This window comes from Sinocyclocheilus grahami, unplaced genomic scaffold, assembly GCF_001515645.1.
Source record: "Sinocyclocheilus grahami isolate Dianchi unplaced genomic scaffold, SAMN03320097.WGS_v1.1 scaffold231.1, whole genome shotgun sequence".
NCBI lineage: Eukaryota > Metazoa > Chordata > Actinopteri > Cypriniformes > Cyprinidae > Sinocyclocheilus > Sinocyclocheilus grahami.
In genome coordinates this window covers 278113-300531 of record NW_015505410.1, presented here as the reverse complement: position 1 = coordinate 300531, position 22419 = coordinate 278113, and the positions used below count along the sequence as shown (strand labels likewise).

The following is a 22419-nucleotide window of genomic DNA, read 5'->3' as shown; positions in this document are numbered from 1 at the left end:
GCCCATGGGAGAAATATTTGTAAAGATATTTGAAATATGCAACATAGCGTCACGTTCAATTTGACAGCCTTAGACTAGCATATTATTTGCTTGAAGGAATAAGATCCTTTGTTTTCACAGTTCCGTTTTGCTAACCTGAAGAATACAAACAGCCACAAACTCGAGCAGATACAGGAGCACGTAAACTAACCAACAGGATGACGTACCAATGACAAAATGCAGTTTCAATGGCCCCTGTTATTCTATTTCTCTTGAAAATAGATAACTATTCTTTTTCAGCAAGGGGGTATGTAAAAAGTAAGAGTACTGGAAATGAAAGCAATTGGATGTAGTTTTGTGACTTTGGACATTTGGCAGTATTTCGTACCTGCTGTCCTGCCCACTAAACTTTCATTCCAGAACAGATGTTTGAATGGAGTGTGGGAAAGCAACAGAAGCCATTTGCCCTATTAAAAGTCAGTGTATTATCAGAATGATTCTGAAAGTTATATTTCAAGTCAGAAAACTTACAACATACAGTTGCTTAAAATAACTGGTGCTCCATATGCTCTTCTGAAAGTCAAATCTCTCATGAACCAGTGGCACTGGAGCTCTCGGTACCCCCTCTATCTGCGTGTGTAATCGGTTGGCTATCATTAGTAGAAGCTGCCAACTGACCTACCTGGTTCACAGTGACCTTGGAGCTTTTTTTGTTTTGTTTTGTGGTGCACACTTGCAACATGCCAGTTTCTCCAGCTTATCGCTCACTGCTTTCCACAGAGCAACAATTGACTCTGTAGCCTAAGTTGACCCTAAACGAGACATGATGAAACCCATTCTGTACGTAAGATTCAACATTTGTTCTTGCTTCCGCTGACGCACAAGATACTCTTTGGATCGTTCTCAAATCATGCTGGAGAACATGATCATCAGGTTTTGCACTTGTGGAGTTTATGAAAACTAAACAAAAAAATTTGTATTCAATTAGGAAAATGTAAAATACAAGCATTTCCATAGAGTTTTGGACCTGAGTGTATGCGTGGAAGGATAAATCCGTCATAGTTCAGCAGATGATACGGCAGGGTCACATTGTGTCACTAGGGTTGTTGAAAGAGGGCAAATGACACCCGGCTCATGACCTCTGCCTCCTGCTTTTGCCATCCATCCATCCTGTCCTGTCATACTGCGGTCAGTCTAGACCAGTGGTTCCCAACCCTGGTCCTTGAGGCACCCCAACACTGCACATTTTGCATGTCTCCTTTCTCTGACACTCCAGTTTCAGGTCTTGGAGTCTCTACTAATGAGATGATGACCTGAATAAGGTGTGTTTGATTAAGGAGACATGCAAAACGTGCGGTGTTGGGGTGCCTTCAGGACCAGGGTTGGGAACCACTGGTCTAGACAGCTCAATGTCAGAGGACAGCTTAAAAAAAAAAAAAAAGGACATTCCTCATTTTTGCCCTCAAATCTGCTGCTTCTGCTAAAGAGAGAATAACAAGCTCACAAGTGTGAAATACTGTTTGCAATGGTGATGACGTGTATACTGAGAGCGGGGTAATGTGCCAGGACCAGTTCACCATGACCTATAATATCAATGTGTGCTGCCAAGAGTAAAGGAGCATGAAGGCCTTAAAATAGATAAAAGCCTCTATCAATAATAGTATTACTGAAATAATTGAAATGTACATGCTGTAGCTAGATTCCATCTATGTGCTAAGAATCTCTAGGTCTGATCTCTCTAGGTCTTCAATGACTGTGAGAAACTATGAAACTGATCTATAAAATCCACTGCAAGTCTTTTATATGAATCGGCGAGAAAAGACTTGACAATAAAAGCTTGTTTTGTTTTATTCCTTTCACTTTTTTCATCTTTATTGAATTTGTGTGGCATTTTAAACATATTTACAATTATTGTGTTTTTTTGTTCAGTTCAGTAAAAATACAAATACAGAACACAGCTTTGTTAAAACTCACCCAGCAACAACAGGGAAGAGTGTTGGCCTGGGCTTCACTCACCATTAGTCAGTCATGTTACTGGGAGAAAAGAAAAGAAGAGAAATGACAGGTACAGGAGCAGCCGGACACCGCTGCTGCCATCTAGAGGGGAGGAGAGGACACATCTCCCTCAGACTGGGATGAGAGGTTTAGAAACAGGAACTGAAAGGACAGACCATTAAGGGAGCTGATTGATGACACCCAGCATCCCATCAATGATCCTCAAGTCTTTTTGACAGACTGATTCTCAGTTTCTTCATTACCCAAGATGAGAAAATAATTAGCTTTTCCTTCTCTGGTTAACTACATGAACTTTTCTGAGGATGAGCCATTTTACACGAGTCTGAGAGCATAAGGCTGAGCACATCTTCCAAAGAGACTGAATCAATATTCATTAAAGGTCAATTAAACCAAAACATGAATAAATAAAATCAAAGAAAATACTTCAATGTTGGCTGCAGGTTGTGTTTAATCATCTGATATCAGAAATCTGTTTCTCTGTCTGCCATCACCGTGTTTCAGAAAACATGTCCAGGGACATCCAGAGTGTTTACAGCCCAGGACTGAATAAGTCATGTGAAATATAAAACTCACATGAAATATTCAGAGGTATGCATTTGACTAATGAAAGCATCCAGAAACTGGAATGACAAAAAAAAAGTCTTTGACCTCAGTTCAGGAGTATTCCCAAGTCTAAAACATCATACACATCACAGGTTTAGTTGTTATGCAATTGTATTCAAAATCCTTGCACTGTTTTTTTGTGTTTATTTACTCTGGGTGTCTTGTAAAGGGCTACCTAAAATCTCTACCTTGTTGGCTACAATTAGTGGTAAATCTTGGCTGTTGAAAGAATCTGGTCTGGTCTAACAGAGCAGCACAATCGACAAATGAAAACAAATGGTAATGGCATCTAAAGCACTGCGACTCCTACCCACAAGTTACAGTTACTTCAAGCGTTGATTCATTGTGTTGCAAAATCAACCATCAGCCCCATCCATGTTTCAGAATGCAGTATGAATTACATTCTGGGCATTCACAATGGATGGAAAAAAAGAAAAAAAAGATGGGAATGGAACAACGTAGGTTTCTGGAATGACGGTGGTGACTGTGTCACAGGCAGCAACTGTTCGATTAGCAGCATGTGTCTGTTTTTACCCGCTAACCTTTACAAAGACATCGTAGATACTGTAGATCTAGAGAAATTATGGAGAAAAGAACATTCCTGGGGGCCTCTGGCCTAAATTCAGCCTCAGCTGGAGAAAGATTTCACAGGAGGTCACATCCAACATCTGGCATCTCCAGGAGCCCAGCTCAGAAAGAGAAAGACTCTGAAGGCGGTCTGGTCAGAGAACCATTAATCCATCATTTTGAAGTGGTTTAGCACTCAGCCGATGATATGAAATGCCGCCAAATTGGAGAGAGAGGGAAAAAAAAGAACGAATTTACTTGTTAAAATCCTTCCCCAAGTGAGAAACACACTTCCATTTCAGAAGGTCATTTAGTCCGCTAATGCGTGTACAGTGTGTACGGACATGTCAGGCCAGCGGCCACAAGAGAGAGACACACGATTAATCCAGCAGTCTGTCCTTCAGAGAATATATGAGAGAGACATAGATAAAGAGAGTTCGGTCTGTTCTGGTCCCATCCGTTCACTGCAGTCCCTTGATTCACAGACCGGGACGAGACAGTGGTTGGTGGGTACAGTTCTCTCCTCTCCTTTGCACTGGCAGCTTCTGTCTTTCACAAGGAGGGAGGCGTATAGAAAAGGGGCAAGCGAGGGGGAGGACGCCCCCCCGGTGAGTCCGCTTTACCGCTGGGTCTCGCTGCCAGGCAGGGTGATGTTGCCCAGGTGCAGGACGGGCAGAGGGTGGGCCTCCGTGTTGAACACCCAGTTCTCAAGAGGCAGCAGCTCATCGCTGGAGAAAAGTAGATAGAGATACCTACAAAAACACACACAAGGTTCATACATTTAAGTTGATACTAATACCAAACTGGGTCATGGATCTGATGCATCTAATTCAAACACATCTGGTGATGGGAAACTGCAGTGTTTCAATGACACCAGCAGGCGGCAGTAATGGCTGTCTGTCTTTCCACTCCAATGTACTTTGCAAATCCCACGTTGTTTAGCTGAGAGTCACTGTTTTTCACAGGTGTAGCCATGTGTTGCATAGGTATGTTAATCATTACAGTAATAACTGAGGATTATTACATTGTTTTATATTCAATAATAATGTGTATTAGCATAATGAACTGAAACGGTTTGTGTTACAATAGCAACAGAGCTTCAGCACATTGTATTTTAGTAAATGAAATTATTTTTACTTGAGCGTTTCAGCCAGGAAGAAGCTTTGCTGGACGTCATCGTAGGTGGGGTTGGAGGAGTAGACATCTTTAACACCAGAGAATCCTCCACTTACTCGGCAATATTTATCTATAGCCTGCAGAAAATACAGAGAAAGTCTGGAGTCAGTAAGAGCTTTCGTTCTTTTTTTTTTTTGGAAAGAAATGAATACTTATTCAGCAAGGATGCATAAAATAAATTAAGCAGCACAACTGTTTTCAGCATTGATAATAATTAGAAATGCTTCTTGAGCACCAAATCAGCATATCAGAATGATTTCTGAAGGATCATGTGACACTGAAGACTGGAGTAATGATGCTGAAAATTCAGCTTTGCCATCACTGGAATAAATTACATTTTAAAATATATTCAAAGAGAAAACTGTTATTTTAATTGTAATAATATTTCACGATATTACTGTTTTTACTGTATATTTTTCAAAAACATTAAAAAAAAAAACATACCAACCCCCAAACCTTTGAACGGTAGTGTATATATAATATCACATATATAATAATAATAACAACAACATATTGTCCCCATGACAACTACATTGTTTATTTTGTTTGGCTTTTTCAACTGAATTGACTATTTCTTGCAAATTTGTGAAAAATAGTGAAGGTCCATTTGGTAAAACATGTTTTCGTTCTTAATATATTCATTATAGCGGCTTAATGTGAGAAATATCTTCACAAACGTGATGTTCTGGAGAAAATAAGAAAATCCCTGCACCTTAGATGAACGTTTGATGGTTGTTAAAAAATGCTTGAATCATGACTATGTCTTTGATTTGAATTATGCGCATATCTTACATCAGTGAGGGCCAGACTATTGTGCTTAAATTCGATTAAACCATATAATATCTTGCAGTTTCTAATAAAGTTACCATCCAACTGGTGAGTAACTCAGGCTAGCTCAGTTCCAGATGTACCATTTCCTGTGCTTTAGCCCAGAAAGATCATCTATGCAGTAAGTAACAAAGTGACGTGACATGTGGTGACCCATACTAGGAATTAGTGCTCTGCATTTATCCTATCATAAGTGCACACACACAGCCGTGAACACACACACACCGTGAACACACACCCGGAGCAGTGGGCAGCCATTTATGCTGCGGCGCCCGGGAAGCAGTTGGGGGTTCGGTGCCTTGCTCAAGGGCACCTCAGTCGTGGTATCGAAGGTGGGAGAGAGCCCTGTACACTCCCCCCACCTACAATCCCTGCAGGTATGAGACTCGAACCCGCAACCTTTGGGTTACGAGTCCGACTCTCTAACCATTAGGCCACGACTTCCCCCAGTATGTGCTATATCAAGTGTCCTAATCACCACTTTATGACTGCAAATCAAATCAATGCATGACTGTGTACTCGCAGTAATGATGACAAGCCAAAAATAGAATATGTATGAAGCCGCTCTATTTTTCTGGCCCTGTTCTCCAAGAACCAATAATGCTCCATTAGTGCTGTTCCAGCCTCTGCAGGCAGGAGTGATGCAAGCCATCTGTGCCAGGAAAACATGGCATGATGTGCTCACCTACCTGGAGCAGAACTGCTTGAAACAGCTGCAACACTGAGGACTCACCTCACATGGTTATAACGCAACAGCAGCTGGCCTGATCCAGCTTTCAATTAACCTATTCAACAGAGATTCACTCAAGACTTGCAGCTTCATTTCCTCTACTTTCCATTTAGATTGCCTTTGCATCATCTAATATCTTTAAAAAGGCTAACTTAATAACACTGTTAAGTATAATCTTTAGCAAATCTCAAAATGAATTTCCATTTTTTCCATACTATACCTTCTAATGTTATGAAGCCTAAATGTACTTGTAGCATTTAAAACAATGGATTTGAGTTTTTTAGGATTTTATTTATTTATTTTTATATAAATCAGAGATGCCCAAACTTCAAAAATCTAATTTAATTGAGGGCTGTGAGCCAAAATTTAATTTTGCAATCTATCAAACTATATTATAAGAAAATGTTTAAAAATTACTTTTAATCTAATTGATGAATTGACGATATGCCCCAAATTTTTCCCTTTCCATGGCATGTTGGGCCAAATCAAAGCTTATCACAAGACAAAGTTTGCCCAAAGGTCTTGGTTTAGCCATCTATATCAGCCATTTATTGGTTATCAGCTAATTCAGTCTGAATGTTAATATCATTCCTAGACATAATTACATCATTTCCACCATAAAACAACATATCTGTGAATGCTATAGCAGTTCAAATAACCAAACTGTTATGAATTCGAAAAATACCAACCAAAGCCATTAATTTATCCTCCAACTGACCATCTTACTTCACATGAGATATGGTGAGAACTGGTGAGAAACTCTAAACCGATCCTGGAGATAAGAGTGGACGCCAAACAGATAAACACAATACCATTTATCTACACGAAGAACAGTGATAGGAACGCAAAGAGAAGAGACGGTGAGACCCTGAGATCCTGGAAAGAAATAGGTGCAGAGAGAGCTGGAGACAGAAAATGATAAAATTAGAAGAAGAAAAAAAGCCGAAGGAATTTTGGTGACTGGGAACAAGTGAGCTCTATTCTGCTCTCTTTCTCCTTTTACAGAAAAGGGAAGAGTGAAAATGAGGGAGGGAAGGAAAGAAAGAGCCCAGGCACCCAGCGGCTCATCAAAAGAAGCCCAATTGCAGTGAAACAGTACTGTACCGGCAGAACAATGACACCCAATCAGAGAGAAACCAATGACACTTCATTCTCAAGAGCACTTTGAAACTGTTCTAAAAACAAAAAGACAAACACATTCCCTAAAAAACACAGCCCAGGTCTCGCCGGAATAAGAGTGACATGAAAATAGAGGGAAGAATAAATCTAAAAAACAGTGATAAACAGATACGGTTGGAGAGGTACATGACTACTACGAGCAGCAAAAAGATGCCACAGATCGAGCGACTGGGACTACAGATGGATATCAAAGTGGTGAGATATGGGTTTAGGTACTAAGAACATCCTGTGCCGTACACACCGTCTGACCTTATTCTGTCTCTGATATCCGGCTGAACTCTGATGCCTGGAGATACCAGTCCTGGGAGAAGTGAGTCAAACTCCTGTTTGTGCTGCTTGTGCCCTAGCTTTGTGCTGGTGATTTTTGCACAGGCACCACTTAAAAAAAAGACTCTTCTCTTACACTGATATTGAAGTTCTGGCTGAAACTAAATAAAGTGATCATTTTTGTCATGCTATGGCTGATAGCCGATAAATGGCAGATTTGAAAAATCGGATTATTATGTTTGAAATAAATAACAACAAAACAATCCAAAACCTCAACAGTTTTTGCCAACGTTGAAACACTGTTGTGATGTTTATTGAATACAGGCATCCCAACTTTGTAAATGCAGAGTATGAAATATGGATAACTATTTATTTTAAGAGTTGACATGAGAATATAGATGGGACCTTTATTATAGGAAAGCGCACTTAAAAGGGGCTTTTAAAGGTTTAAATCATTGCTGTTATCCATTGCTATCGCTATTATATGATGGCAAAAGTAATCTAAAATCTTGGAAAGCAGTTTCTACAATAAAACATCCAATATTTAGTTGTAGGCACTCCTTTCTGAGGATATTCGATAAATTTGATATTCATCCAATATTCATTATCCAGTAAAAATGGATTTTCCAATTAACCACAATCTCCATTGGAATCTCTACAGTGATTTTTTAAATGATACATATTACAGTAAAAAAAAAAAAAAAAAAAAAAAAAAAAAAAAAAAAAATAAAAAAACCAATATTCATTATCCAGTAAAAATGGATTTTCCAATTAACCACAATCTCCATTGGAATCTCTACAGTGATTTTTTAAATGATACATATTACAGTAAAAAAAAAAAAAAAAAAAAAAAAAAAAAAAAAAAGTAATCGAATGAACAAATCTGTATGAATGGAGAGATGCTGACCTGCACAGCTTCCCAGCCCCACTGCCTGTATTTGGGGTCGTGGGTAAATCTCCACATGTACCAGTACGTCTCGATGACCTCAGGCCTCAGGATATAGTATTTCTCATTCTGTCTCACAGCCACTGCCTCCAGCCCACTGTCGAACTTAAAGGCCTCTGGACCGAGCTTCAGCACTGCAAACAATAAAAGGTTTATGCGTTTAGTACTATTAGTATTAGGCTCACATGGTGCTATAAACTATCTAAGAAACTATCTGTCTGAGAGCTTGTTGTGGCTGAGCTGCAATCCATCAATGTCTTTCAGTCAAGTTGTGTGAAATAGAAACGCCATACTCTGAAAATAACCTGTAGTGTTACCATGGCAACAAAACCATGCTACAAATGAGCCCAAAGATCGAATGCGTTTTTTTATACCCTTCATCTCTCTCTTGTCCCCTCTTATACACTAACCAGTGCGATCGTAGCTTTCGTGGCAGGTGTGTGCAATCTCAGCTCCGAGCTGCAGATAGTGTCCAGCTTTATCATCTGGCGACCCATCAGCCCCCAGAGCAAACATGCCCCCAGCAAAGCAAGTCAGGTGACCCATCTTACGCTCCAAGTGGCCGTTTTTCCACTCCCCGATGAAAGTAAGGCCACCGTTGGACTTCCGGATGAGGTGGCGCTCGATAGCCTGTAGGAAGAGAGAGAGAAAGATGCAGCACGAAACAACACACAAATTGCCATGGCAACCAGCAGCCCTCACCTCGATGGCATCATCATAGGTCTTGCGTGCCTCTGTGTCTGTTTTATCAGACATTAGCCAGGCCTTCAACAGGTACTCATAGAAACTATCACCCAACCCACCTACCGAGGTGTGATCTGCAGAGCGAGAGAGAGAAACAAGATAAGCCGAGGGGAGGGGAGAATGACTTTTCACAATATTCACTTTTAGTAGATATACACTACTATTTTTTTTAGATATATACACTTACTATTTTCAGTAAGAAAGACATTAATAATTGTATTCAGCAAGGACACATTAAACTGATCCAAAGTTTTGTAGTTTGTCTGTAAACAGCTTTACTATTTCAAACAAATACTGTTCTGTCTATTAAAGAATCCGGAAAGAAAATGCATCACACTTTCCACAAAATATTAAGCAGCACAACAGTTTTAAAAAACAATAATAATAATAATAAGAAGAAATGTTTCTTGAGCATAAAATAAGCATATTAGAATGATTTCTGAAGAATCATGTGACAATGAAGACTGGAGTAATGACTCCAGTCATGGCTTTTAAAATATATCTTATTAAATATTATACTACATATCTTTTAAATTATAATATTTCACAATATTACTGTTTTTACTGTATTTTTGATCACATAAATGCAGCCTTGGTGAGCATAAGAGACTTCTTTCAAAAACATACAAAAATTATACCAACTCCAAACTTTTGAAAGGTAGTGCATGTGATTTAGTCTTTCTCGTCCAGAAAAATAGAAAAAAAAATAATAAAATACTGGGGAATCATCAGGCACTACATAGAGTTCTGTCCAATCAAACACTTTCTAGAATGAGAACGCTCCATCCTAAATAACTGCAAATCATGGTTGTGACATTAATTATAAAAAGTCCTGTAGCTTGTTGAATGTTAGTTACTGAGGATAAGAAAAAATAAAGAAAAAAGAGAGAATAACTCCAATAGTTATTAAGTCGAGTAAAGCGAGCTTAATAAATTCTTCAAAATGACAAAACTGGCCTAATTAGATACTTCTAAACTCCTAATTTTGTGAAAATGCAACTGGAGCCAAGAAAAGCCTGCTATGATTCTTATTGTTTATTCTGCTTGCTCAGTTTTGGTTACTCTGTTCAAAGCGCAGTCTTTTAATGTGCCTGAATGCTGCTATAAAAGTGTATTCAGGCTTGACGCCGACCCTCATTACAATAAAAATGCGCAAGTGAGCGTGTTTTCGTGGGTGTTTATACAGCATGGACACACACCAGCACACACCTAATCACTTATAAACACAGCCATAGTGTGTTCCACTTTGACCCAGCTAATGACTCTGCAGAGTGAGTGTGTGTAAAGTGTGAGTGTTTGACAGGCTGGGAGTCATTTGTGCCACTAATGGATCGTAATGGGAACCTACAACAGAACATGTAAACAATCTGTGTTGACTTGTTGGAGGGATCTGTAGAAATTAAGACAGAAATATTGAAGACGTGGACACAAACATAGAATATAAAAAAAAAAAGAGGCACTAGGTTGGAGCCATGGCTTCGCGTTTAGCGGATATTGAATTATGGTGCTCATGTGGGCAATCAGAGTTCGAGTCTATCTATCTTATGTCTATGTCTGTATCTATCTAGCAGTTTCTTTGTCTCTCTATCGGTTCATCCATCCATCCATGTTATATATCTATATCTGTCTGTCTATACGTCTACATGTCTGTCCATTCATCTATCTAATCTGTCTATATATCCATCCATCCATGTTATATGTTTGCATCTATGACATCTGTATCCATTCACCCAGTCTTTCGATCTATATCTGTCAGCCTATCTATCTATCTATCTATCTATCTATCTATCTATCTGTTATATTCTATGTCTGTTTATCTATGATGTTTGTCCCTGTATGTCCATCCATCCACTGGTCTTTCTATTTATAATATCGGTGTATGTTTCTGTTTGTCTGTCTAATATCTGTCTCTGTATGTCTATATCTACCCATCTGTCCATCCATCCATCAGTTTGCCTGACTATCCATGTCTACATCTGTCTATTTATCTGTTTGTCTGCCTAATATCTGTCTGTTTGTATGCATATCTATGTCTATCTGTCTGTCTGTCTGTCTAGCTATCTATACATTCTCTCTCTCTGAGTGACCAGATTTACATGAAAGCTTGTTAACCCATCTAGAGAACAGACAGGACACCACTCCAAATGAGAACAGGAAGCGTGATATGTGCAGGAGGCAGAGGAGTGTATACTGTACACTTGTTGTATATAGCATCATGGACGAGTGAGGGAGGAGCCCATTAGCACTGTCACAGCTCATATCTGCCAAGGTTAGCGAGCTGTTCTGCGTTCAGCCTGCTGAGAGAGAGCTAGCAGGGTAAACGTTTAGGAGATGAACTGCCAAAAGCCATTTTGGAAGGTCTTTAGAGGAGACTGTGGGTGGAGAACAGATGCAGAGGTGATGTTTTACAAGAGAGAGGTGTGAACAAGCAAGTGACACGGCTAAAAATTGCCTCTTGCAATAGCTGGTTTAAAAAGTGAGTGAGAGCTAAAGATATCAACGAGGCAGCAACAAGGCAGGAGGCTGAAACACTTTATGAGAGATCCTTTACAGAGACACTGAGACAAAGTAAAAGATGTATTTTATGCTAATGGATGCGAGGGACTGACCTAGTAGAGGCAAGATGTAGAAGCTGAGATGAATTATTCAACAGAAAGGAAAAATGAGAGGTAGGGGAAAAAACTGAAGAGAAAGTGAGAGAGAGACTGATGTCCAATCACAGACCACTTGTAAGTAACTCTTAATAGTCTGTCCTGCCGCAAGAGGTGGGACATGTTTGAATATGAAGGGAATTCTTTTTTTTACATTTTCTGCAGAAACTGTCAGTGCAAAAGCTGCTGAAACAATGCTGCAGGTAATTCCAAGAGTGTTGCCATGTGGTTGTCAAGGTATTCTGTGGTTGCTAAGGCACTGCTTACAGTGCCAATTCAAAAGAGCCCAGGTCTCTTGTCCCCAGATATGGCTCAGATGTCTCCTTAAATTGAAAAATGAAAGAAAGAAAAAAAGAAAAAACATATGTATCATTTATGCCCCAGGGACAAACAGTGCAGGATGAGTTGGGTTAAGATTTTATTGATTTTTTGCCTTTGCACGCAATACCAATAACTATATCTGGATAGAGCTAGAAAAATGTGAAGAATAAGAAGAAACAGTTCAGAGAGAATGTGTGGATCTCGACAGTGTGAGAATCTTGACAGGTTGAAAACGACAGAGAGAGGAAAACAAGCTGCTCAGAGACAGCAAAAGGAATGGAGAAAAAAAGGTACAGAAAAAGAGACGAATGTGTTCGAGCAGCACAGAAAGAAAGGTGGAAGAAATCATAATAAATATAATAAAATAATAAACACTATCAATGATTAAGGTGATGATTAATACATAGATGGTGTGGGCTGATGTGCAGTGAGACATAGGAAAAAAGAAAAGTTGTGGCAGTGGAAAGACTGATCGGGTGGAGGGTGGATTTGAGTAACAATCAAAGATCCAGGCAGGAGATATCTACAGAGAGGCTTGGCCGACAAAAAGTGGCCAGGTCATGGATAGAGAATGACGGGTTGAGGAGGAGATGTGGATCTAAAACCTAAAGGCCCCTGGAGGTGAAGCTGTAGAGATGTGGAGAGAGAACTTTAAAGGTGTAGTTCACACAAAAATGAATGTTCTGTCATCATTTACTCACCCATCCTACTTGAATGGACACAAAAGGAGATGTTTAGAACAATGTCCAAGCTGCTTGTGATACACGATCCAAATTCACATTAATTGTATCGAAAATAGCAGCTTGAACATTTTTCTGAACTTCTTTGGCGCTCAACACACAAAAGAAAGTCATTTGAAATAAAATGAGGGAGAATAAATGACAAGAGAACATAATTTTTTGGGAAATGTCACTTTAAGGGTCCTCAGGGCAGATGAGGTGTGGGAGAGGGAATAATACTCTGCTGTAATGGCCTGTCACTCACTCCGAATTTTCATTTAGAAAATAGATCTCTAGTGCACCTTAATTACATTCTACCCCTTTGGACACACACACACAATCACACTTTTCTGGAACTTAGTCTTTGCGTGTGTGTGTGTGTGTGTGAGAGAGAGAGAGAGAGAGAGAGAGAGAGAGAGAGAGCGAGAGAGAGAGAGAGAGAGAGAGTATTTGCTCGCAGAGGGTTGATCAGGTTTAGCCTTTATACGAAGGGCACTAATTAAACATTCATCTCTTTCAGTAATTAAGAGTTGGTTAAAACACAGTGGAGTGTTTTCACTACACATAATTACTAATTACATATAAAGAAAGAAACTTCCTCACATCCCATCTTTATTAAAGCTCATTGATCAGAGAGGAGATGAGGATAAGCTGCCACTTGTCGTATTTCACATTTATAGAATAATAAATCAGAGAGATTATGAAAATCATCTGTGTCTATAAACAGGCTTCGCAGAGTGATATTTTGGATCTGAATCTCCTCTTACGATAAGAATACCGAAACAGGGCTCAAAAATAAGAACAGCCTGCCTGGCCGGAACCAGTGAGAGAGTTTCAGATTGCCAAGTTGTCGCTATATCTTACATTTGTTAATCATATACACTATCTTTCAAGTCTGTGGTTGTGGTCGTGGTCGTGGTCGTGGTCACCCCCCCCCCCCCAAATAAATGCTGTTCTTTTGAACTTTCTATTCATTAAAGAATCCTGAACAAATATATCATGGTTTCCACAAAAATCTTAAGCAGCACCACTGTTTTCAACATTTATAATAGCAAATGTTTCTTGAGAACCAAAACAATTGTTCTGCTTTATATAGCTGTAATGGATTTCCAGAAATTACGGCAAAATTATAAATTCAATATAATTTATTCAACAAATTATAAATTATTTATTGAAATAAGGCTTAACACTTAACACAAAATGTTGCCATACAGTAAATTGCGAACCAGACTAGGACAACAGATAAATATATATTGGATACACTTTAAGTCTAGTATATTAGCATACTTGACCTTCACTTGCATGCTCCTGACTAAAAGCCTTTTCCAGACAATACACAGCAAAACTGTCTACATCTGTTGTTTAGGGCCAAATCTAAGGCAGCATTTCATGAATCATTCATGGATAAAGTAGTCCCAGAAAAAAGTTTATAGAAACAAAATTCATGGTGGACAGAGTCCAGAGAAAATTCTATTTTATTCAGTGCTAATAGGAAATTCTTCCATCTACTTATAAAGCATAATTTCACCTAGCAGTTGAGTGTTTTTTTTAAAATCTATCATAGCATCAAGTTCATGTTGTGGGTGTCTGTAACCCTCTTTTCATACAGTGTGAGAATTCACGAAACGCCTTTTGTGGAAAGTGAGAGTTGGTTTTGCAGCAGAGAGGATGTTAGTGGGAGGTACTCACGCTGGCCCCAGCGTCCTGTGCGTGGGTTCAGGTAGTTGGGGTAAAGCCCGTTGGGTCTGTCCATCTTAGCCAGCAGTTTCCGTATGTGCATCACCTAAACCAGAACACAAACAGAGTTCACAACAGGACACAAACACAAGGGCCGAACACAGTTACACAGCACTCATACACCCAAGCATACCTTCTGATAGTAGGCAGGGTTTCCAGTCAGATACGTCAGGTGCACAAACTCCATGTGCAGCGTCCCGAACTCAGCCAGAATACTGCTTCCAGCTGAAGCCCAGCCCCAGTTACGCCCCACTCCACTGAAACAGACATAAGAAAACACCCACGACATTTGCATATAGTATGTTCCTTGCTAGCCTAAAGCAAACATCCACCTTTATACATTTGCAGCGTGTAGACAATGAGGAATTACAGCAAGCTCATTTAAGTCAAACTGCTTCATTCCCGCTCCAAACAGATTCACTACCGTCCATTATTCCCATCATTCCTCTGTCAAGTCCAATATTCTATGCTCTACTTGTACTTCTCATTTCCATGCAGAATGTATCCACAGCATTCACTTAGTGTGTGTGTGTGCAGACCGTGAGAGGCTGCTCTACATGCATGGGGATTAAAAAAACAGCGTCGTTTTTTTCCCTCAGCAATTTCATCTAAACACCTAATTAATTCACAAAAGCTGTGTCAGGCTGGATTTGACCCTCCTCCCTCCTCAAACACAAAAAACCCTTAATGTACATTCACAATGCACTATGCAGATTAATTGTGCCATTTTCATTTCATTCTAATGAAATTATTTGGAAAGTCGAGTTAAACAGGAAGAAAGCCACAGGGACTTTCATAGATGCACAAAGTCTAACAGCTTTCCATTATGTGGCAGCCCCCATCAGGACAATGAGTGGAGGACAGGCAGCATGGGAAAAAGAGGCAAAGAGAGAGAAAAAAAATTGAAAGGACGAAGGCATGAAAGAGAAGTTGTGTATGGAACATACCTCTTCAAATTGACCATGGCCCAAGGGATGCCTGTTGGGGTGTTGAAGGCAGGAAGCAGCTTTTCTGCCAGCTGGACAGCCTTCACCTTAAAAACCTAAAAGAGACATACAGAGGAGAGAAATAAATTATGAACAACAAGGGAGACAAGGCAAAGCACACAGGTGAACAAAAAGAATCAAGTCAGCTCAAGGGAATAAAAAAAAAAAAAAAAAAACTGGGGGTAAATCACACAAAAATATGCCAGAGGCTTTTTTACATTTTGATTCAGTGTGAAAAAACAACAAAAACAATTATAATTACACAATTAAATAATGGAAGTGTAGCCTATTCCGGACCATTAAGATTTATTTATTTTTCTTAAAAAATCTCAAATCTAAATGTAAAAATGTTCTGCATAATTAAAGTTTAATTATATTCAATAGACAAATACTACAATGACACTTACATACCATACATTTTAACAAATCTAAATAATTTAATAACATACATGTAATTTACAATTATAATAATAATAATAATGTGTATTACTGTTCATAAATTGCTTGTAAGATGTTTTTAGAGAAAATAAAATAAAAAAATGTAAGGTTTCCACAAAATATTACGAAGCAGAAATGTTTTCAGCATTGGTAAGAAATGCTTCTTGTGCACCAAATCCACATATTAGAATGATTTCTGAAGGATCGCTGAAGACTGGAGAAAACTATTTCAAATTGTAATATTTCACAATATTAAATTTTTACTGTATTTCTAATCACACAAATGCAGCCCTGGTGAGAATAAGAGACTTCATTCAAAAACAAATATTTTACCAACCCCAAAACTTTTGAACAGTAGTGTATACAAGTGCATCTCAATAAATTAGAATGTCGTGGAAAAGTTCATTTATTTCAGTAATTCATCTCAAATTGTGAAACTTGTGTATTAAATAAATTCAATGCACACAGACTGAAGTAGTTTAAGTCTTTGGTTCTTTTAATTGTGATGATTTTGGCTCACATTTAACAAAAACCCACCAATTCACTATCTCAACAAATTAGAATACTTCATAAGACCAATAAAAAAAACATTTTTAGTGAATTGTTGGCCTTCTGGAAAGTATGTTCATTTACTGTACATGTACTCAATACTTGGTTGGGCCTCCTTTTGCATGAATTACTGCATCAATGCGGTGTGGCATGGAGACAATCAGCCTGTGGCACTGCTGAGGTGGTATGGAAGCCCAGGTTGCTTTGATAGCGACCTTCAGGTCATCTGCATTGTTGGGTCTGGTGTCTCTCATCTTCCTCTTGACAATACCCCATAGATTCTCTATGGGGTTCAGGTCAGGCGAGTTTGCAGGCCAATCAAGCACAGTAACACCATGGTCATTAAACCAGCTTTTGGTGCTTTTGGCAGTGTGGGCAGGTGCCAAGTCCTGCTGGAAAATTAAATCAGCATCTCCATGAAGCTTGTCAGCAGAAGGAAGCATGAAGTGCTCTAAACTTTCCTGGTAGATGGCTGCGTTGACTGTGGACTTCAGAAAACACAGATGCACCTGTATTTACTTACTTTACAATAGTGATACTTTTTCAACGGGGTGATTCAATAAGAATTTGAATCACCCCAATGAGAATTTGTTGGGGCAAACGTGAAGATTTTCAATGATATATTTCAAACTGACACAATGTAATAAAATAAATAAATAAAAACCCTATGTTTCTAAAACATGCATCATTTTCTTTACTCAAATCAATATTCTTTTTTCATTTTGAGGTGAAATATGATCCAGACTTGGTCTTCTTGATGGGTTTAGTGAGATTTCACCCCTGCAGCCTAACTAACGCTACAGACTCTTGACTGAAGGGATAAAATCTGTCCACAAACTCAGCAGAGAGGAACTGACACACACACACACACACACACACACACACACACACACACAGAGAGTGAGAGAGAGAGAACACACATCTGAGACAGAATAAATACCCAATGAACAACACACCTGAATGTGTTTACTCACTAACTGTCCGAATAGAAATGATGCACTGGGGTTTGTTTGGCCTCATCATAAAGTTCAGATTTTGAGTCGAGACAACCTTTTCCAACAGCTGCAGTTTAACAACAACTACTGCTGCAGATGGCCACATTCAAAGCAAAGACGAGCCTATCCTTCATGATAGGTTACAATATGACTGAACAACATGTTTTTGTCATGAGGTTGAGTAAGTGATGACAATTTTCTTCCCCCAAAAGGTGGTTTGTGTCTGCAATAATAATATAAGCTGCTTTGGATAAAAGCATCTCTTGAATACTCAAGTCCATTTAGACACTTTATGAACATATCTGCATAGAGACAGAAAGACCGACTTCACCTTTCCAACAGTGCAGATTATTAGAGGAGTCAATGTCAAATGTGCACCAATCAATTTTTTATACAGCAGTACTGTGTCATCATAATTTCGGCGATACTGTCTGGCTACAACTCTGCCATCCTACAAAGTGCTTTTGAGCAAAAATGCCTTGAAAATATCTTTTGCTGATGACTCACAGCCAGACTCCTCTAAACAGGGTAAGATCTGTTGCTCATGTCAGAGCGGGAGCGGTGCGGTTGATCGTGTTTTTAGGACGGAAGATTAAATGAAGCTGTAGCAGGGAAAACGCCTCTGGTTCTTAGACAAAAAAAAAAAAAAGAACATTTTCACCTGAGATTAGAAGCCAATTTACAGTAAAAAGAAAAGATTTTTGGGAACAAAGAAAAAAAGGCAGATGGGTCATTCCATGTCAACTCAACCAAAGGATATTCAAATATCTTGAAAACTTTTAGTTACAGGCATGACAACTTTAGAAAAACTATATTTATGGCACTCAGACAGGTATGTTCTATGCCAGAGGTGGCCAAACGTTTTCCTACGAAAGGCCAAAAATCAAACTTGATTGAGGGCCATGGGCCGAAAATAAACACTGCATTATACCAAACTGTATTCAATCAAAATTAAAGTTTTCATGGTTCCCATCATCTATGAGTTCATAATATTAAAAAAATTAATTAATAAAATGAAAACATTACTCTGTAATCTTCTTAACTAATGCGGTTTTATTTTCAAAGTTTGATAGTTCAATTAAACTTATGGTACAATGAAAACACAGAAACACTCCAATTTATAGTACAACAGAGTTCAATACCCAATACAGCTATTCAAGATAAAAGCAACACAGCCATATGCTTGCAAAATCAGTGACCTCTAATGAGAGACATGAAGCCGGTCCTTATTTTTCAAATGTTTTCCAAATTGGGCTGTAGCTGACTTAACTGACAAAGTCAGGATATTATGTAGGTGAGAGTCAGTTAATTTGCTTCTCATTTTATACTTGTTCAGGTTTGTCAGACTGAAAGTCTTCTCACAGTGGTAGGTACTGGCAAACAGAGACAATATCACTTGTGCTTGTTTGCACAGGAATTTCATCAGGAAATGTCGTTACATTTTTACGGCAGTAGGTGGCGGCAAGGAACTATCTTTATGAGTAGTCCTCATTAAACCAGTCTGTGTTGCTGAAATTAATTTAACTTTGAGTGGCACTTTATAAGGCTCAATAGACGATCAAAGTGTCACCTGGGTAACGCTGAAGCTGATTTCATTTCATAGAGATTGGGAAATCCCTTTAAATGTTGAAAGGATACTACGACAAAGATATAGATTTCATTGCAAACCGTCACAAAAATATGACTTGACCTGAAGGACAGACGCAGGTTCGCACACACTCAGGTCGCCTGTCTCAGTCTGCCCTGTCTCTGTGTGTGTGTGTGTGTGTGTGTGTGTGCCCTGCCTCAGACACAGATATAGAGCAGACCAGATGTCAGAGGCAGCGGCATTATCAATTATCGCGACAGGCCTAGCATCAACGGCATTTTGTCCCATCTTCTCGTATATGGCATGGTGGGTCAAATTAAAGGTCACCACGGGCCAACTTTGGCCCGCGGGTCTAGGGCAGGCCGATTTTATCGATTAATTTGAATGTAATGTTTTGCCACAATTTTATTTTTTAGAAATCGAGGAATCGCGATTTTGAATAGAAATATTACCAAACGTCAGAATTAGACACTTTGACAATATGCCAATGATAACAGTAAAGAGAAAAGAACGATCCAACCGCATGTCGGCACACATGATTAACCGCTCACGTGTGACACGCTCATATTGCGAGGCGCAGTTCACACAGAATGCACTTTTGTGTTGACAAAGATGAGACGCGGGCAGTGGAATAGGTAAAACATGCAAGAAGATGGGAGTGAACTTCTTTTAACTTGAGCGCCGTGTTTTTAAAATGCTGTTTCATGCATGAGTTGCTTCAAGAGACGAGAGCGCAACAGTCAAAAGGGTCCATGTTTACATAGAAAAAACAATGGAAAAGCAGCACAATCGAATAAAAACCTGTAAAGAACTACTACTGTATGTCCCTATTTCATGTTTGTATCATTGGTGACAGGCTGAAAGCTGCTGTTCATTGTTTTCACAGAACATTTATTGTTAATGGTCTACTGGTGTTATACCTTCAGAAGTCAGAAAGAGCTTTATTACCAAGTATGTTTACACAGACAAGGTTTTTGACTTAGTGACAGGAGCTTCCAGTGCAGACGAAAGTATGTGGACATATTGCAAACTAGTTCAGCAGACATTGGAATTACACAGTAGAGATGGAGTATAACACTTATATAACAAAACAGAAAATTAAATAATGCACTATATACAGAAGTAGAAATATAGAGAAATGTAACTGTTTAAATGAATGTACAGATATATTTACAAGTGTGCAGTTTAAAAATGTACAATTTTTGGATTCTATGTAGCCTATAAAGTCAGTCATTTTGAATTTGAATTACATTGTTATATTTTGGTATTTTATATTACATTGGTATATTTTGAAGCATTTTCATTGTAGCCTATTTCTAAACATATAACTTGTATAAGACAAATTTGTACAGGATGTAGTTGTAGTTCATGCATCTTTTCTGCAAATATATTTAACAAGTGATTTGTTTAACATTTACATCATGTTAACAACTTCATGTGTGGTGCACTTGGAATAGAATTTTCTTTAACTAGAGGGTTAATAAAGAAAAAGTTATTTGAATCATGTTGTAGTTACATTTTTTAATTTGACTGGTTCAAAATTGCAAAAAAATCGAGAATTGGTCAAATGTTCTGAAAAAAACAAGATTTTATTTTATTTTATTTTTTCAAACTAGGGCCCGCATGGGCATCTCTGTTCTAAGCAATTTTAGTTGATAGAAAAAAATGAGATACATTTCTAGTTTTAAAATTATTTGTTCTTTAGATATTCCTCTTTAAAAGAAAAAAGTATCAGCTGTTTGCAAAGTGACCCACATTTGGTTTTTGACTACATGTGAACAATTTACTAATTTAACAAATGTGAACATATATTTTAAATGTAATGCATTCCCGTGAAGGCAAGTATCTTTCAGCAGTATCTATCACATGATCCTTTAGAAATCATTCTTATTCAGCAACACTTCTTATTTTCATCAATCTTAAAAACAGCTGTGCTGCTTAATATTTTTGAGGAAACCATGCTACATTTTCTCAGGATTCTTGAATGAATAGGAAGTTCAAAAGAATATAATTTATTTGAAATAGAAATCTTTTGTGATATACATTTCTTTACTGTTTAATGAATTTAATGTTTTCTTGCTGAACAAAAGTATTAATTTCTTTTAATAAAAAACAATGTATATACATACAGTTAACTAAGATGTAGTATATGTCTAGAAAGAGAAAAACAAGTAGGGGTTAGATAAGAAAACAATGTTGTAAGTTGGATTTAACCTTGGGTTGTCTACGCAAAAATACCACTGCACATTAGGGGTGCGCACGAATAGTCGAACATTCGTTCTGAAATTATTATTCGAATAATAAAAACACTATTCGAATTTGACTGTGTGTTGATTTGCTGGCCGTAAATGCAGGGAATCCATGATCAATCCTAAGCAGTTATAACTAATGCACTGGGTGGCTCTGTGGAGCGTGTTAACAAGTTGATAGTATTTGATCACAGAATGTCGTCATGTGCCTCGCGAAGTTTGGATTTACTTTGATCTAAATGATCTGACAAAATGTAATTACTTCTGATCAAATGAATTAGTGAAACTGATTTATCATAGTATCACCACCACAATGAGAAATCACATGAAATCCAAACACAGCCGACTGATGAAAGACAGCTGTCCATCACTGCATTCACGACTGCAGGTAAGCTGTACTCCGATTGAGCCGAGAAGAGAGCGCATCTGATAGCCAAATGATCTTGAGACATAGGCGTAATTTGCGGGTGGGACATGTCCCCACCACTTTTTGCCAGGGTCGATATTGTCCCCACCACTTTTTGAAAGTAATTGACAAATATATTGCCGAAGGTATGTATTAAAGGGAAAACAAGATTAACAAATCATTCTTCATAATCTAATTAGGATGCTAAAACAACAACAACATTTGACTCCTCACGCATGCATAACTCATGCAGTGCAATAACGACATGATTTGCAGCTGTCGCACTTTTCGCAATGTCATTAGGCTATAGCATTTTATTTAAAAAATTGAGAGCGTCCTTGTGCTAAGTAGGCCTGCCCTCTACTAAAGATTTTTTCTAGGCAACTAGTCGCACGTTATATTAAATTGATTAATATAATAATATATTAACCATACTTCAATATAGGCTATAGGTAATATATAGGCAAACGTAGGTTAGAGCTTAAGCTCGCTCATAAAGCAATTGCCTCAAAGCACCGGCAAAGTGATTATGAAGGTGTCGGGGGAAAAGAAGACATTTTAATTATTTATTAATAAACTAGTGCTTTCTGAGTCAGTGTCGGGTGCAAAGATGAGGTTGCCGAATGCCGACGCTGACTCGCCATCTCCACATGGACGTGCCTTTAATAGAAATGCACCTTTTATACGGACTACAAAATTAAAGAATATTACAAAATCGAGTGGGCGAGTTTTCCTTATATTTATT

The 22419-nt window shown here is 38.4% G+C and overlaps 1 protein-coding gene across 1 annotated transcript in view; it reads right to left on the bottom strand.

Moving 5' to 3' along the window:
• Positions 1 to 1907: 1907 nt before the first annotated feature.
• LOC107597367 (mannosyl-oligosaccharide 1,2-alpha-mannosidase IB-like) overlaps positions 1908 to 22419 on the bottom strand; it is a 55064-nt gene continuing 34552 nt past the window's right edge. Inside the window, exons 4-11 of the mRNA XM_016288387.1 lie at positions 15411 to 15505; positions 14597 to 14720; positions 14416 to 14509; positions 8994 to 9109; positions 8702 to 8921; positions 8253 to 8425; positions 4303 to 4418; positions 1908 to 3917 (exon numbers count right to left, since the gene is read on the bottom strand). Coding sequence (XP_016143873.1) covers positions 3785 to 3917; positions 4303 to 4418; positions 8253 to 8425; positions 8702 to 8921; positions 8994 to 9109; positions 14416 to 14509; positions 14597 to 14720; positions 15411 to 15505 — 1071 coding nt within the window. The 3' untranslated portion in view covers positions 1908 to 3784. The remainder of the gene's footprint in view (positions 3918 to 4302; positions 4419 to 8252; positions 8426 to 8701; positions 8922 to 8993; positions 9110 to 14415; positions 14510 to 14596; positions 14721 to 15410; positions 15506 to 22419) is intronic.